Source organism: Montipora capricornis, chromosome 3 (assembly GCF_036669925.1).
Source record: "Montipora capricornis isolate CH-2021 chromosome 3, ASM3666992v2, whole genome shotgun sequence".
Taxonomy (NCBI): domain Eukaryota; kingdom Metazoa; phylum Cnidaria; class Anthozoa; order Scleractinia; family Acroporidae; genus Montipora; species Montipora capricornis.
In genome coordinates, this window is record NC_090885.1 from 63,485,331 (window position 1) to 63,502,830 (window position 17,500).

The window sequence follows — 17,500 nt, forward strand, 5'->3', positions numbered from 1 at the left end:
CTATATCGAAGAATCCTATGCTCCAAGAATTTCAAAGCTGAGGGCAAGGTTTTGAGAGAGGAGATAGCCGTTTTTACAAGAAATCTGTTAAAGATCGCTTACCATCCATCTCTGCTGGAAGGCTATACCTCTTGCAGACTCATCCCCCTGGACAAAAACCCTGGAATACGACCTATTGGAGTTGGTGAGGTCCTGAGGCGAATAGTTGGAAAAACTATTGCTGGTTTTTTGAAGGAAGAGATTAAAGAGGCAGCGGGTCCCCTTCAGGTTTGCGCAGGTCACAGCGCAGGCTCAGAGGCCGCGATACACGCTATGAGTCAAGTGTTTGTAGAGGAAGGAACAGATGGTATTTTATTGATAGATGCAAGCAACGCCTTTAACCAAATGAACAGATCCGCTGCCTTACATAACATCCAGATAACCTGCAAGGAGATGTCACTTTATATTATAAACACCTACAGAAGCCCTTCAAAGCTTTTTATTTGCGGTGGAGGTCAGATATTTTCACAGGAGGGTACGACGCAGGGGGATCCCTTGGCCATGCCCTGGTACTCGGTTAATACATCAATCATGATCCAGAGCTTAAGGACAAGCACACCAGGGGTTAAACAAGTATGGCTAGCCGACGACTCGGCAGGGGCTGGACAAATTGTGCAGTTGCATGACTGGTACAATCACCTGAGTCAGGAAGGAAAGAAGTATGGTTATCTTGTGAATGGATCAAAGAGCTGGCTGATTGTCAAGTCGGACGTACTTGTAGATGAGGCAAAGAGGGTGTTTGGAGATAAGGTCAATATTACATCTCAGGGTCAGCGCCACTTGGGGGCTGTCATTGGATCTCAAGAGTTCAAAGATCAATATTGCCGGGAAAAGGTCCTTAGATGGAAAGGAGAACTCGAAGCACTATCTCAGATAGCAAGGAGCCAGCCTCATGCAGCCTACATTGTTTTCACGAGGGGTTATAAATCCAAGTTTACCTATTTCATGCGCATAATAGAGTCGTTTCAAGATTACGTTGACCCAATCCAAGAGGCGATCGACGACTTACTTCTACCAACATTATTCGGTCAAACGGAGCCCCTCCCTAGTGATCTGCGTCAGCTCGTCACCCTGTCACCAGCTAAAGGAGGGCTAGGCATACCTGATTTACGGTTTGAAGCTCCACAGCAGTTTGCTGCTTCCACGTCAATAACAGCATCGCACGTAGATTCCATTACCACTCAGAGTATGTTCATGGTGGCAGGCGAGAATTCCATAGAGGAGTTAAAAAGACAACATCAAGCCTTGAAAACTGTGTCGGTGAAATCGAGAATGGAAAGTATTGATTCCGCTCTACCCTTGGATCTGCTGCGATCAGTTAACCAATTGAGAGACAAGGGTGCGAGCTCATGGCTTACCGCAGTGCCTATTGTCGATCAAGGTTTAGCGCTGAATAAACAAGAATTCAGAGACTCTCTGCGTTTAAGGTATAACATGCCTCTGTCCGACTTACCAAGCAATTTTGCTTGTGGTCAGAAGTACACCGTCTGCCATGCTCTGTCATGCAAAAAGGGAGGGTTGGTGGCGCAGAGACTCGATGGTGTTCGCAACCTACTCACCTCACTTGTTGGTAAGGTTTGCAGCAACGTTGAAGTCGAACCACAACTACAACCTCTTGATAATGAGCGATTCAATCTTAGAAGCGCCGTAACAAGCCCGGAGGCAAGACTGGATTTCAAGGCAGGGGGCTTTTGGTCTCGTGGAGTTACAGCATTTTTTGATGTCAGAGTAACGCATGTTAACTCCAAGTGTAACCAGGGAAAAACAACATCCACAATCTTTAAGGAGCAGGAGGAGGAGAAAAAGCGGAAGTACCAACAGAGGGTACTGGACGTTGAAATGGGATCTTTTACTCCCCTAGTCTTTGGAACCAACGGCGGGATGGGAGTCGACTGCAACTGCTTTCTCAAGCGCTTAGCCGAGAAGCTCTCAGAAAAGAATGAGGAACCGTATCACACTACAATTAGTTGGATTAGAACATTGCTTTCTTTTGAGATTTTAAGGTCGGTACACACATGCGTAAGAGGTTCCAGGACACCCTTCCACAAAATCCCACAAGGGGATTTCATTGATGATTGCCGCTTAAACGCTATTAGTATTTTAGGATCTTTGTAATATTCTTGGTTTCACTTTTAATCGAAATGAATTGTATTTTATTTTATTTATCTTTTGGTTAAAGATGTTGTCGTTAGATACTAGGTTTTATAAAAATTATTTGACTATGCCCCTTTTTATAAAAACATTCTTTGTAAATATTTACTTTTATTCTTATCTACATAATTCTATTATCTAGTTTTTAATTCATTGTCATTGTAAAGCAGTTTTTAACCTTCGAATTATCGCTATATAAAATAAAGGTGTTATTTATTTATTTATTTTATTATTATTATTATTATTATTGTTATTATTATTGTTATTATTATTATTATTATTATTATTATTATTATTATTATTATTATTATTATTGTCGCTCACTCGACCGCTTGTTCCTTTATCTGATCACGGTAATTTGTCCAAATATATCCCATATTTTCCCCGTTTCATGTTTTACTAAATTAAATCGACTTCAGTATGTAAATCTTGCAAGGAACTTTTCCCAAGGTACAACCATTTTACAAACAACAGTGATATGAAACAATGTGAGTTTGCGGTACTTTCTCAAAGGACACTTTCCTCGTGCCCCAACCGTAGCGCTCCAGCCACTTAAATAGGAAATCTTTAAGTATTCCAATTCGTACGCATTTTAGTGGATAGAGCAGCTTATGAGTTTTAGCTGAGAAGTTATTACAAAAACGTTGCCTACCGTAGATAGCTGAGGAGGAATCGCTTACCCGTTTTGTTCAGTCCACTGACACATAACCAACGTGGTCATGTGGCTGAGTCACTATTTTGTAAAAGGCAACTTCATGTGATCGAAACGTCCACTGGGAGAAATTCATCTATGTAACACAAATCTGGAAACCCTAGCTCCAATTATAGTAATCTTCATTCATGAAAGGTTTTTGATTATTAAGTCGCAGCTTGTTTTACTTTCTAGTCCGTGGGACATAAGTCGCTTTTTCTTGATCCAGTGCAATCTCTGTTTAATCCCTGTGCCCAAGTATGCCAGGAAATGGATCAATCTTAGAAAATTGTACAGAAATTTTTACAAAACGCAAGGAGGAACTCTCCAGGACATGGTAAACAATCTTGGTATGACTTTTGAAGGAAGACCGCATAGCGGTATGGATGATGCTCGGAATATTGCCAGAATTTTACAACAAATGGTGCAAGATGGCTGTGAAATCACGTTTAACGAACACCTTGAAAGAAAGAAGACCTAAGTACCGTAGCATACTCAGTGAAATATCATAAGTTATTAAAGTAAGCTTCTGTTAAATGAAGAGATTTATATTTCAGTTGTCGTGAAAAAATAATTCTATTCATTTTTCCAACTATTTGACATCTCCCTTACAACAATTTCGAGAATGCAGCTCTTCGAAATGTCGTGTCAAAAATTGCGTTCTTTTTTTCTAAGTCGGTTTTTCGGTTTACAACGGAAAGCACACGATAAAATCCACTGAAACCTCACGCGCTTTTTGCTTACATTTTATTGGGAGAGTACTGGAAAGGGAACTCCAGGGAATTAGATGCGTAGGAACAAAACATAGACATTCAGTTCAGCGACAGGAGGGGGTGGGGATTGGGCAAAATCTTGGGCAAAAAATTGCTAATTCTAAAATTTCGTGTTTTTCTACGTTGATGCGCAACGGAAAACACAATATTCACTCCCGATCCTTTACGGGAACGAGTACTGTACAGGGTACAGTAAACACCCACATATAAGAACCTAGATTTTTCCAAGTTAGGCTAAATAGGTTCTGATAAAAATGGTATTTACAGTAGTTTTTTAATTGGTTCTTATTTTCCCAAAAGAATGTCTTCTATATGGTACATATGGTATCTGATTTCCTCTGATGAAGATGTTGACACCTTTTTCAATCATGACCATGAAAAAGAAGTTTTAAACAAGATCTGTGTAGTTTAAAATTTGTTTCAGACGCATGAAATTTCAAGGTCCTTTTTTAACACAGGAACCCGATTAAAAACGTTTATCCTTTTGTTGAGCCTCTCGTGCTTTCTTTGATTTCATCTTCAAACTTATTTCGAACTAGGAAATCAGTTTACTTTCACCAAATAGGGAGAAGTGGTTTGAGTGGATGTTATGATTATAATGTTGTCCGTTTACAAAACCCCAATGTGGACAGATAGTCCAAAAATTCAACTAATGAGAAGCACTTGGGTTTGCCATAACTTCAAAATCACTTGTGTCAAGGAATACAAACAATTAACGTCACAAAGTGTCCCCAAATGCTACTCCTCAAGAAAGGATAAACTGCTGCATTTACTTTGACCTAAAAAAATCGCTTTCCTTTACTCAAACCTTATTGTTAGAAATAGGTATGGAATGCTTAGACTTGAAGGGACACTTTGTGTTGTATATCAAAATTGGGCTTGCGTCTAATTTTTTGCATTTCTGGACATAAGTGAGAATGTGGAAGATGTCACTGCACCCAGTGACAATCAATCTCGTCTCCGCAGCCCGCTTTTCTTTTGCATAGCACCGAGAACGCGGACTCTGGCCACTTCCAAGCCAGGAAGTCCGCAAATCACGGACTTTCGGCTCGTCTACGCACGCTCAGAAATTTGAAACAACAGTAGTTGTCAACGGTTCCAAAACTGGACCTTCACTACGAGTGCGCATAAATTTGAAGTGGCCTGAGTCTGGGTTCTTGGTTCTGACCAAAAGAAAAGTGGACTCTGGGGACGAGATTGGTGACAATCAGACATAAACAATGCCACCACGCTCCTTACAACTGTGATGATGGCAGCCTGCTATACCTGACACCTTTTTGCATCTTACAAAAAGAAAATGAACACACCCTTGCCTTTTTGGGCTAATAGGTTATCATATAAAAGGACTCTGCGACAAATTTAGATCACCCCTGATAAAGGCACTAGACAGGAGCGTCAAAACGTTAGGTCTTCGAATTGTTACTTTTCAGTTAAATTCGTAATTCTCCAGAAAAGGGTTACATCAAACTATGGGCGCTTTCTATTTGACCTAACTAACTAATGCCAGAGTGACCTGGCATTTGCAAGGACTAACTCTACAACGCCTTCAAATTAACGGACTTCGAGTATGCTATATACTCTTCTGGAAGATTGCGAGGGATTATGGTGCAAGTGTTCCTTCAGAACCGTTGCATTTCTTTGGAAACTGACGGGTGCACCGGCCAGTTCTGACAAAAGGAAAGCGTACCATTTCAAATGTACATTCCGAGCTTTGAATTCCTGGTGCTGTTTCGTTACACTTGGTTAATAAGGCAAAAGACATGAAAGGCTATAGATGACTCTCAATTCATTTTTAATAGTTAGTTGTTTTTTTTTAAAGAATTATTTCTTTCAGGCACCACTCAACTTGCTTTTAATTGTACAAACACATACGATGACTCCATGCACGAAAAGGAGAATAAATGTATATTTTTTTTATCTGTACACTTATAGACGTTCTTTCATTTGTTCATTCGTTTGTGGGTTTAGGGAGCTTCACGTGTTTTCGGGTCAACGTACGCCTCGCCCTCATCAAACTTTTCGGTATCTGAAAGATTAGGTGATGAAATGGTCCGCTCACTGATTTCGTCAGCAAGTTTCAAAAGCTCCGTGTCATTTTGATCTTCGTTTTCTTCGCTATCGCCAAAAGGAAGCGCGACCGCTTGATCTTCTGAAGAGTCCTGTTTTGTCGGGTAAGTTACAGGAACCCGCAAAGCGGATTCGCTTTTTTCTTTCGGTGCTTTCAGCAAAGTACCATCTTCTCCAGGATTCTCTGTTTCTGTGTGCTCTTCATTATGGTCTATTTCATCCTCAGAGTCATCGGACAGATCTTCCCATTTCTTCATGTTCACTCTGTCACTGTTCTCTGAGGATGTGCTGTTCAAATCCATCGGGAGGAAGGACCTTTTGATGACGAGCTCACCGGGTGTGGGTGCTCTGGACATGCTCTCTCGCGCGTGATATCCCGCGAGTATGGGATCGAATCCTCTCGAGGACTCACTCGTTGCGCGTGATACCGCTCTTGAACCCAGTTTTGTGGCTTGTGATGAGACGCGTGAGGTGGGACGTTCTTTTGTCTCTGGTCACGAGACGTTTGTAGTCAGTTTTGTACTCTGCTGCCTTGTCGTCTTCCAGGATGTGACCAACGATAGCATTTCTCTGACACAATCCCTTAACTTCCTGTCTGATAGCTTCAGCCATTTCGAGGTCACCGGTCAATTCAGACTGGTCGGATGCACATCATTAAGACCCATAGAATTCCTTTTAAACACAATTTCCGATATTGAGTTTAGAACTAATGCTCTTTACGGTGGTCAATTTACCATATCGACACAGTTGATAAACCCATTTCATACATTTTGCTGTAAAAGGAGTCGAGAATTACGCTCGTTTATACCTGGACATCTTTACATTGGGGCTCTTTGCAACAAGTCGAAATAATTCGGGGATCATTGGTGATTCGGAATCTCGAGGAAACGCGCGCGCACGAACGGTAACACGCGGTAATTGCGCAGAACATACATATACATATCCATATCCATATCCATGTCGACTTGTGATCCGGAGAGCTCAGTCGCTCAACGGCTACTACTAAACCTGATTGAACGACATCTTTGAATCAGGATTTCAATCTTTAGAATCTTTATTGTTTTGTTTCGCTGTATAGATTCAGACAATGAATCAGAAAACTTTCATAGCGAAAGCGATCTTTATTATCCCGAATTAAGTTAATAACATACTTCAACATCGATAAAGAAAACTTTGGAAACACAAGCAGTAGTACAGAAGGGTCAACAATTCAAGAGTTTATTGAAGCTCAAAGGCCTGAAACTAACTACCAAAAAAAAACCCGGATGTGACATCAATGTTTGGAAAAGATTTTGGCTCTCAATAGGAGAGGTACGAGAGCTACTGAAAATATGTTTGATCGGCTATATCTCCCACTAGATTTCCTGGAACAAGGTGAAACCTACTTTGAGGATAAATAATGTTGTCCTCTTCTGCCTTAACATATAATATTGATCACCTGACGAGTCACGTGATCAAAATTTCACAATATCGTAAATCAGCGAATCAGCGGCGAAGTTCATTGCTACAGATAAATAAATTAGCGTTTTTGATAGACATCTAACATATCTAACTTTCTACACTTGGAATGATCTTCCTCGAGTTTTAAAATTGGAATTATAAATTATCAAAGTCCGTATTTTGGACTCCAAGGTGACCTTTGCCCTCTTAAAAATTTTCTTAAGAATCGTGGACAGTCATTCCAAACCTGAAAGTTGTAAATAGTTCATTTGCATTGGCAAAGCGTTTTTATTTGATATTGAATGCTTAAACCGCCACCTGTTCTTCAAAAGCGTGCTATTTTTCGACAAATGGTCACGTGACGTGTCACGTGACTAAGATAGCCTATTATACTTCAGAATGTTAAGGACAACGAGAACTTTCCATGTGCCCATTTTCGTTTCACTGTCATTCACCTGGTCAATTAAATTACGAATTAACCATTTCTACCAGACTAAAGTGCCACTACGACGAAAAATTTGGGGTTTCTTTTCGAATTTTTCAACGTCAATTAAGTCAATATGTTCAAAATAATAAAATGCATTTAAATTTGGAACGATAGAAGCAAGATAAGTCGGGAAATAGCCACCCAAAAACCGCTAAAAATCTGTCCGCCATTACTCGGACGGCATTGGAGAAGCCTGCGATTATTTTGTAAGCGGTCTTCACGCAAGACTTGGCTCGTGACGTCATACGCGCATCGCTTCGTGGGCGTTCGACAAAGCGAACAAGTCGATCAGGGAGTAATGTATATAATATCAGCAAAAAGTAACTCGGCGATCTCACACATCTCATAGACGGCATGGGAAATTAGCTGCGTTTATTTTGAGCGTTGCTCATATCACGTCAGACCCCAGGCGATCCAGCCAGACCCAACCCTTCTCCTCGCTCACGGTCATTTGCCGTTCGAGTATGGCGGACAGCGAAAACCGAAAAACTACGTTACAATAATCATACTTTCCGTGGGAATTTTGAGATAAAAATTGGCATGATACCTATTTAGTACGTCTATTTTCAAAATCTAAAGAAAAAAGGACGTGCAAAATTTTCATCGTAGTGGCACTTTAGGAAGGCTCGAAAGCGTTTCAACACTTAGAAGACTCTCTGTTCAGATCGAATAACGCTACAACACTGTATCACGTTACTGTAGCAAGGTTATGGTACCATATGAAACACCGATTATTTCCAAGCACGATGTGATCATTATCGTGATGTAATAAGTTACATTGGCAACAGGAAAGCCTAGAAAAAATTTTGGATTTAGTTGCTCATATCTCAAAAACAAACTTTTTCATTGCTGAAAAGTGATTAGAAAGCCACGATGAAACTTTCGGCAAAGTTTAAAAAAATTCTGTAGAGGATTCACAGCTACCTTAACAAAATCACAAAATTAAGATGCCTCTGAATCCACTGGACAGAATTTTTTAAAACTTTGCAGAAAGTTTCATCATGCCCTTCTGAAATAAAAAAAAATGAAATAAAAAATGGGTGTCACCGAGTTCGTTTTTGAGATATAAGCAACTAAAGATAAAACAAACGGTGTTTTTACAGGGCTTGCCCGTTTCCACGGTGACATATTACGTCACAATAATGACTGTATCTTGTTCAGCAAAAATTCGTGTTTCATTTGGTACCACAATATTGCCAATACATGATACAACGTTGTGGTGCCGATCCTTCAAATAAGAGCGTCACTTGGAAGCGTTGGAACTACTTCGAGCCTCCTTGAACTATTTGAGTAGAGGAAATTCCAGCTGTAGACCTCAACATATACTCCTCTGCAGATTTTTCATGAACGCGAAGAAAAAAGATGACTCAAACCAATTTCCCTTTGAAAATAAAAATAATAAAAACGTTCTTTGCCGGCATTGGTGACCCCCCTTTCCTATCCTTTCCTGAGAAAGACGTGAAAAGGCTAAATATGAGGTTACGTAGAGGACGCGAGCACCCTACGATAAATGGCCAACTCTCCTTGGAAACGTTACGATCGTTTGCATCAATTTGGTTCCTGAATCAGTTGCTGGTACAGTTGCAATTTTTACCCGCAACGACTCGAAATGATCAAGACACGACTGTCGGGGCTATATTTTTAGTTGACGTTTTCAGAGCCGTCGTCTTCGTTGTTGCTTGAAAACTATGTTAAGGAACTTTAAAACCGTTATAAAGCCAGAACAAGCCGTGGAATGAGTTAGATGTAATCCATTATCGTCAAGTACACTTATCAAGACAAAGCAAGTTGAACTAAGAGCTCTTTTGCTGAAAATTACCTCTCTGCTAACTAGTAGACCAATAGGGAACGGTGTTTTGATTTTGCTTCATAGACTTGGATTGTTTTAACCGAGGTTCTTCCTGCCCTCTCCTCCAGAGATGCAAGTATGGTAAGGAACGAGCTGCGATCCGATTTATGTGTCCCATTATCTTGCTCCTAATTGTGTTCATTTCATTCATTTCATTTCATTTATTTCCCCATTTATTAAGAGAATTACAAGGTCTAAAAAGCTCACTACATGAAGTAAATGGGGAAGGGCAACGATATAGGTAAACTAGTTAGATGCCCTTTAAATTAAGTTGCATTTTATTTTAAGATAAAAGATAATTACAATAAGCAAAAGGAAAGGAGGAACACATAGTTAAGGGATACTAAACAGTAAGTGCAGTAGTTAGTACTGAGCAAAATAATTCTGAAAAAGATATCTTTTAAATAGATGTTTATTTGACATACTACGAATGAATAGAAGAATATTATTCCAATAATAACATCCAATAATTGTTGGGCAGAAGTTCCTTATATTTGTTATAAAAGAACTGGGATTTAGATACTGTAAGGATGTGCTTCGAGTAGTATAATTATGTTGCTCAGATACAAAAGATAGAGTAAGATTTGATGGTTTGTTATCTACGATAAGATCATAAAATAGTTGACAAGTTTTTAACTTCACAATATCAGGAAATTTAATCAGGCCAAGATTAACATAATGGGGAGTAATATGCTCACGAAGTGGTACCTCATTGATGATTCTTAAAGCTTTGTTTTGCAGCTTTACCACTTGAGATATGGCAGCTTCGTAGCTATTACCCCATAATACGCAGCCATAAGTTAAATAAAGATATATAAGTGCATAATAGATACTTGTTAAAGATTTTTTGGGTACATGACGTTTTAATTTTGCAATAATATTTATGCTTTTACTGATTTTACCACTAATATAATCGATATGATGGTGCCATGATAGGGAACAATCAATGATTAATCCTAAGTAGTTAGCACTGTGAGGCTGCTCAAGATACTGATCCGCTAATTTAAGAGGGGTGTATAAATTATAATTAAGTTTTTGCCGTGGTTGGAATACTATATATTTTGTCTTACTTAAATTTAAAGTTAGCTTATTTGAGCATAGCCAGTCATAAATGGCGGGTAATTCAGAGTTTCTTAGGCGTAGCAATGCTAATGCTCATTGTTTAAAAATTCAAGCGACATACGTTGTCTGAAAGGTTCCCCCATAAGTTTACTTAAGCGTCCTCTTCAAATGTACCGTATTTATCATTGTCTTTTCCATTGTCGATCAGTGGTGACGACATAGTGTCCGGATCCTCTCGGCTGGTTGTTGGCTGGTCCCGTACTTCTTCAGGATTGTGCGGGTTGGCTGGTACAACAGGAACCCTTCCAAGTAGCAGAATTATGCAAACGACGAGGCCGCATAAGACAATGCTGTTGACAACCACAAGCATCCAAATGATGGACGAGGACCTGATTGGATTCAAAAGTGCATATCTAATGTTCATAAAGGAGAAATGAAGGGTGAGAAGAACCAAGGTCTCCGCTGTGTTTTCTAATGCGATTTTTTGGTAGGAGTCCCGGAAGGGCCTGAAGAGAAGCTGGAAGCAAAGAGACGCTATAAGGACAAGGCAAACGGCAATGGTCTGAAATGACAGTACCCGCGGGATAAACGATAGTGAGAATGCGATTAGCATACGACGAAGGAGAAAAAGGATCTCGAAATAGGAACGGTACTCCTTTTTATACGACAGATAGATAGAGCCAAGCCAGCTGTCCAAAGTCTCTTGTTCATTCGGGTCAAGTTGGTCTCTTTTGCCAACGTACTTCTGGAGCAGTGGTAGGAAAACTGCAAACGGTACCCCAACAACATAAATAACAAGAGCAAGCCAACCGAATGCCAGTAACAATTTGTAAGTAGGACCATTGCACTGCAGCCAAGGCGCCTCCAAAAAGTAGCGGTAACCACTGTCGTCACCGCATGAAGCCAGGACAGAAGCAGTTTTCTTGACAATGGGGAAATAGGTTAGGTTCAGGGACACGATAGAAAGGTGGAGACAGTTATTACGCAAAAGGAATCGTCTGTCAAGTAAGCCACGAAATCTGAGAATAGCATTCGCTAAAGCATAATAAAGAGAAATGGCCGCAATACAGATGACAGGCAGAAGAATTAAAGCTATCAGGCCACCGAGTGGCGTGAACAAACTCGGTAAAACGCAAGCCAATCCAGAGAACCGAAAGTTTACCACGTTGCTAACGAAGCGTTGAGCCTCAAGAACTTCTTCTGGCCATATATCGCTGCTGGAAATCAAAGCGTCTAAAGTCTGAAAATAAAAAACACCGATCTTGAAAATTCCGCTAGCAGCCTTACCCCTTCCAGCCAGGCCAATAAGCAGGGCCACAACATTGAGTTCAAGTAGCCAACCAGGAATTATTCGAAGCATGGCTAAAACTGCAAGGAGAATGACTTGCATAAACACGAATAAGACTGAAAGAAAACGCTTGTTTTCGTAAAAGACAGAGAAGGCCAGAGTTAGCAACGCCATAGTCAGCACAGCAAGCGCCGCCAAAATGTAGACGCTGGTCTTTGATTTGGGACAAGCGAAACAGAGTATTCCCTGTTTGTAGAAGCCTCTTTCACACTTCGAACAAAATCGGTCTTTGCTTCCTTTCATACAGATGCACGAGTCCTTGCAAACTGTAGTTATCCTCGACAAGGACTTATTTCCGTCCTTTTCCCATTTAATGCCACAGTAGCAGATTCCATGTGGGTTACATGACGTAATTACTTGAGAACTAGTACCCATGACCTGTGAGCACCTGATCATGTGAGTCACGTTTTTGTCACGCGACGAAGGCCAATATCCAGCTTTTATGACCATATTCTGCACAGGCGGCATTTCGTCTTTACACACCGCACCTTCCATACAAGGCAAACAGGTGTTGCCTGATCCGTAGAAACCGATATCGCAAATGCAAAGACGGTAATGGTAGTAGCTGGGATCCAAGATCACTAAGCCATTGTTGTAGCTAAGTCGAGCGTTCGGGCATCTAAATCTATCCGAAGGATTTCTGCGCTTTAAAGTTGTCAAATCTACCATTATGTAACTCGGTAATGCTCCACTTTCATCCTTTTTCTGCATGTGGGGATTTTTTGAAACGTCAAGAGTTTCCAACGCAAGTAGTTTCGCAAACTGCTGAGGAATTTGTCCAGAAAGGTTGTTTGCTGAAACAACAAGACTGAGAAGAAACAGCATGTTACTAGGCGGTGGTGGAAGCTCTCCGGAAATATTGTTGCCGCTCAAATCCACAGAGATGAAGCTTTGGAAGTCCCACAGCTTGGAGGGAATAGTACCAAAGAAATGGCATAAGCTTATGTTTAGAATACGTAATGATTGATTGATCGGTCTTATGGACGCCAAAAAGTCGTCGAACCTCATGGTCAACTCTTTATTTCCTGCCAGAACCATTACCTCCAACGACTGGGAGTTGAATTGAAGTCCTTTCTCCAGTGAGGTCAAACGATTTTCGCGAAGGTCCACAATCTGCAACATGGGAATCGAACCAATGCCTTTTGGGATTAGTCCCGTAAAACGGTTATTTGCCAAATTTAAATGCCGCAAGTATGCCATGTTGTCGATCGTTGAGGGAATGTCTCCCCAGAAATTATTTCCAGGCAAGAGACACTCGATCATCGCAGGGAAATACAATCCAAATTTATCTGGCAGCGTTCCACTTAATCCAGCGAGTGAAAGATGCATATAACGCAGAGATGACAAGTTGAACAGATTCTCGAAGCCTCCTTGCAAATTTCTAGTAGCTTCAAGATCCAAAAATTTGAGTTTTTTCAATTTACCAATGCTTTTTGGAATTTTGCCGTGCAAGGTATTTTCACCGAGACTAAGCACTTGCAGTTCCGACAAGTTTCCAATGTCCTCGGGAATTTTCCCAGAAAGTTTATCCTCCATTTGGCAGCACAGTTGAATTTTCACCAGAGAATTCATCTGCACGAGAATTTTACCAGGAATCTGGCCCGACAGCTTGTTAAAGGCAAGATCGACTCGTAATACAGTAGTCATGTTGGCAGAAAGGATCTCGCCTATATCACCTTCCAATCCGTCATTACTTCCAATACACAAGCCCTGCAAATTTCGCAACATCCACAGGCTTCTCGGAAGGGTACCAATCAAGTTGTTGTTTGTTAAGAAGAGGCTTATAACGTAGCGGCTTGTGTTGTCGCATGTTACGCCATACCAGAGGCAATGCGATACTGAGTGGTTTCCCCAGTTCGACGAGTTGTACCAACTATGGCCCCTTGTTTGGTTAAATATCTCCATGAGGACCGCTTTTTCTTGCTGCGGTTTGGTTGTTGTATCCAATGTAGTATTAGGAATTGGGATCTCATGCAAACACCCATAAGCGAACTTTTCATCGTAGGTCAGGGGTACAAGTTTACTCGAATTGGCTGAAAAGCAAATAAACCACGAAGTCAATAGCGTCTGATCAAGTTTACACGACGTTGCCTTTAACGTTACTGGCAACGAAAAATTGATCAAACTGCGATGAAAAATTCCGTTCATTCATACTTTTAGACCTCCATCCCGACATTTACATATCAGCAAATCTCGTATTTATACAAAACCTCCTAATCATGGCGAATTTTAACCTCAATTAGACCGTAATGTACTGGAACCGCCAACGTTCGCGTTGCACCGATTGGTAGATTCGAATGGACTCAAATGCTTGAGAAAGGTTTATTGTGGATTTCAGGATCGCCTTTCTTGTTGCATTTTCGAAACATGAAGCTCACATTCGGCGAAAGTATGGGCACATCCCTAATCGATCGGATCCTGGTGTTTTTAAGGACGGTGCCTACCATTGTTATTGCGCATACGTTCTGCGCATCTCGAGATATTCGGATTTCCTATCGGTGATGCTTACTAATTCAGGGATATTTTTGCGCGGTTTAAAACTATTCGGAAAAAGTAGATCTTAGTAAGTGTCCTTGGTATCCAAAATGAAAATCGGGGGTAACCATGCATTTTTGAGAGATAATTAAGCTTCAGTTTGAGAAAGAACGCCATACATTGTTTTGTAATTTAAAGCTTTTTGCAAATATTGTTCTTGAATTATCTTTGAAAAATACGTGGTTACCCCCAATTTTCTTTTTGGATTTCAATAACACTTGTTAAGATCTACATTTCCTGCATAATCACACACCGGGGAAAAAATATCTTTAATTAGTAGGCACCGTCCTTAAGGTGAGAATTTCACTGGTTTGGCGTCAGTTCCAGCTGGAACAAGACGAGATCACTGACCGGCGGCTAGGTGTTGCCTGCCGGCGCCTTGTCTGTTTTCTTCACTCTCTAACCGGCGGTTACGAAAAGATCTCCCAAAATGACGCCTAAAACAGCTCGGAACGACCAAAAAACATAACGCAGGACCCATTTGACACTTTGTTTGATCTTTCACTGAATTATTTACTTTCAAACTTTATTGCAGAGCAAATCGCAACCGCCGTAATAATCGTCTTTATTTATCCTCTACTGATCGATAAAAACACCACCATCGGAGGGTGGTCCGTCCGTGCTTTGATGTTTTGAGGAGAGCGGGCAGCTACACACAGGCTAACAGAAAAGTTGTGCATCGTCAATGATGACTGGCTCTGATGAAGGACCAACTCTCGAAACCTCAGCTTCAAATTTTGGTAATATCATGTGCACGAGTACATTGGGACGGGCTAAGGAAACGATATTAACTTTGGCGAATACATTTAATTTAAAGACGGCTATAGCATAAATCAGAATACATATACACTGAGAAAGCAATCGAAAGGCTTGTTTTAAACACACAATCGTCACAAATCGGAAATACCTGCCGGTAAGTCCTGCTGTAGATTTCTCAAGGGCACCAAACGAGCCAATTAAGCCAAAAGCCTTTGAGAGACATTTCCAGACTCCTGGTGATGTATTAAGACTTCTAAAGAGATATTTTTTATCTCCTACAAACATTTGATCTCTTCGAAAATTTCACCTGAGATCTTCATTTCAGAAATTGCTACTCGAACGTTACCTTCTAAGAACTTCCCAGCCTTGAACCATTTGCTCGTCCGAAACTTCTACGTGACCGTTTGAAGTGTCAAAAATTGCAAAAATATCCCTTCCGCAAACGTAAGGGAATACTTTTCCCTGGTTGCGCACCTTTTAGGTGATGTTTTTGTAAAGAAATCTACAGCTGTTTGGCAACGTAGAACCGAAATTCTTAGAACAGTTTGACTCTCCCGAACATTTATTTCAGCGAAGATTATCGATGGGTTCCCCTGATTTCTGCTATCATGTTAGTTTACCGGCGATTTCGGTGTATTCATTTCAGCGTCCTTACAATATCATTATTGGAAACACGTAGTAAGCCGGAAGTAAAAAGTTTATCTTGGGAAAGTCATCTTTGAGCAGTTCCACTCACGTGTTCTTGTTTCCCATACATCAGATCGCAAAGAGAGATCAGGGGCGAATCTAGAGTAAAAAAGATCTCAGCCAATCGGGAAATATACTCCGGTTGTTCAACTTGTTGGTAGCGTTTTTCATATTTTAAATAAGAGGCTAGAATTAGCCTAAACTCAGGCCTAAGAAAATACAGTCGTGTATGGTTAATTTTAGCACTAAAGAAAAGAAAAGAGAGAAGTCTGTCCTTCTCACATCGGCCTTACATTGCGCTTCTCATGATGTTCGAATGTGTACGTAGTGAATACTCGGACCCGGGTTATCTTCGTTATTGGTGGTGACAATGACCATTGGACCATAGAAACGAGGTAAAAATAGAGTATTTATTCCAAAATGGCTGAGCACATTGTTTTTTGCTGGTTGATGGGTATTTTTGCTCAGTGTTTAAGAAAGGAAACGCTAATAGAACGGTTTAAGATTCGCGATTTGGTTGGTGAAACCTCCGAAATGGCACGTCGAAACATGTTTTGCAGAAAAAAAAATGAAAGAGAAACGAAGATTAGATGTGAAAATATCTTTCAAAGACGACCGACCTTTCGTGCAGTGATGCACGTAAAGGTCACTTTGTCAAGTGCGCGACACGTGAAGATGTGCACTTTGGTAGTTCAAATATATCTTGATACTTGAAAATACTCTGTTAATTTGTTCAAAGTCTGTACTTTCAGAAGTACACAAGTTCCTTGAGGAGGCCATGCCAAATGAATTCGTAGCATGAGAATCAAATATATTAACTATACCATTTGCTGTAATTCAAATACTCACAGTAATATACGCCCAATTGTCAAAGTAAAAGAATTATAACTCTCTGTGATCAAATTGTGGAAAGCACTTATCAAAGACATACAGTATGCAAAATCTATTGTGCAACTTCCATGTACATTACCAGTATGACATCGGAAAAGTTGTGTTGAACGCTATGACTTCCGCAGGTACTTCTGTTAACAATAAATACGGTACGTTTGTTTCGATAAGCTTGATAAAGCAGTGTAGAGTTTGTTTCCTATATTCATAATAATTACCAAATCTGCTAGGGAAGTTATTACTTTCCCGTCATAATTATTTATAGGAGCATATAGTGACATAGCTGCAAATTGAGTAACAGCATTTGATCCAAATACTAAAACATCACCTTGACAGTTGTTTTACTAGGATGAAGGGGATGTGAACCAGGGTTTTTCTAGGCAAAGGTTGAACTTACCGGCAATATGCCAGACTTTTAACAAGAAACTATTTCAAAAAGAAAGGGTGTTTCGTTTCCCGAATGGTAAGGGGTGGGGGGGGGGGGGAGGGGGGAGAGAGAGCAGGGATCATGGGCGCAGTGGTGAGAGCACTCGCCTCCCACCAATGTGGCCCGGGTTCTATTCCCAGATCCGGCGTCATATGTGGGTTGAGTTTGATGGTTCTGTTCTCCGAGTGGTTTTTCTCCGGGTACTCCGGTTTTCCCCTCTCCTCAAAAACCAATATGCTTTGATATGTACTGTAACTTGATTTGATTTCATTTTTGCACGGACCCCACAAGCTATTC

General features: G+C 40.6%; 2 protein-coding genes and 1 pseudogene across 3 annotated transcripts in view; 1 reads left to right on the top strand and 2 right to left on the bottom strand.

Moving 5' to 3' along the window:
- The window catches only part of LOC138043684 (3'-5' exoribonuclease 1-like), a 16,334-nt gene extending 10,757 nt beyond the window's left edge, over window positions 1–5,577 (top strand). Inside the window, exon 5 of the mRNA XM_068890082.1 lies at window positions 3,077–5,577. Coding sequence (XP_068746183.1) covers window positions 3,077–3,362 — 286 coding nt within the window. The 3' untranslated portion in view covers window positions 3,363–5,577. The remainder of the gene's footprint in view (window positions 1–3,076) is intronic.
- Window positions 5,433–6,372, bottom strand: LOC138040702 (uncharacterized; annotated as a pseudogene).
- Window positions 6,373–9,643: 3,271 nt separating this feature from the next.
- Window positions 9,644–17,500, bottom strand: part of LOC138043683 (putative leucine-rich repeat-containing protein DDB_G0281931) — a 14,190-nt gene continuing 6,333 nt past the window's right edge. The window contains exons 1-2 of one of the 2 annotated variants that reach the window (XM_068890081.1): window positions 15,350–17,500; window positions 9,644–13,940 (exon numbers count right to left, since the gene is read on the bottom strand). The exon at window positions 15,350–17,500 is cut by the window's right edge and continues 3,251 nt beyond it. In XM_068890081.1, coding sequence (XP_068746182.1) covers window positions 10,711–13,812 — 3,102 coding nt within the window. In that variant the 5' untranslated portion in view covers window positions 13,813–13,940; window positions 15,350–17,500 and the 3' untranslated portion in view covers window positions 9,644–10,710. The remainder of the gene's footprint in view (window positions 13,941–15,349) is intronic. The other variant, XM_068890080.1, reaches the window with a different exon arrangement.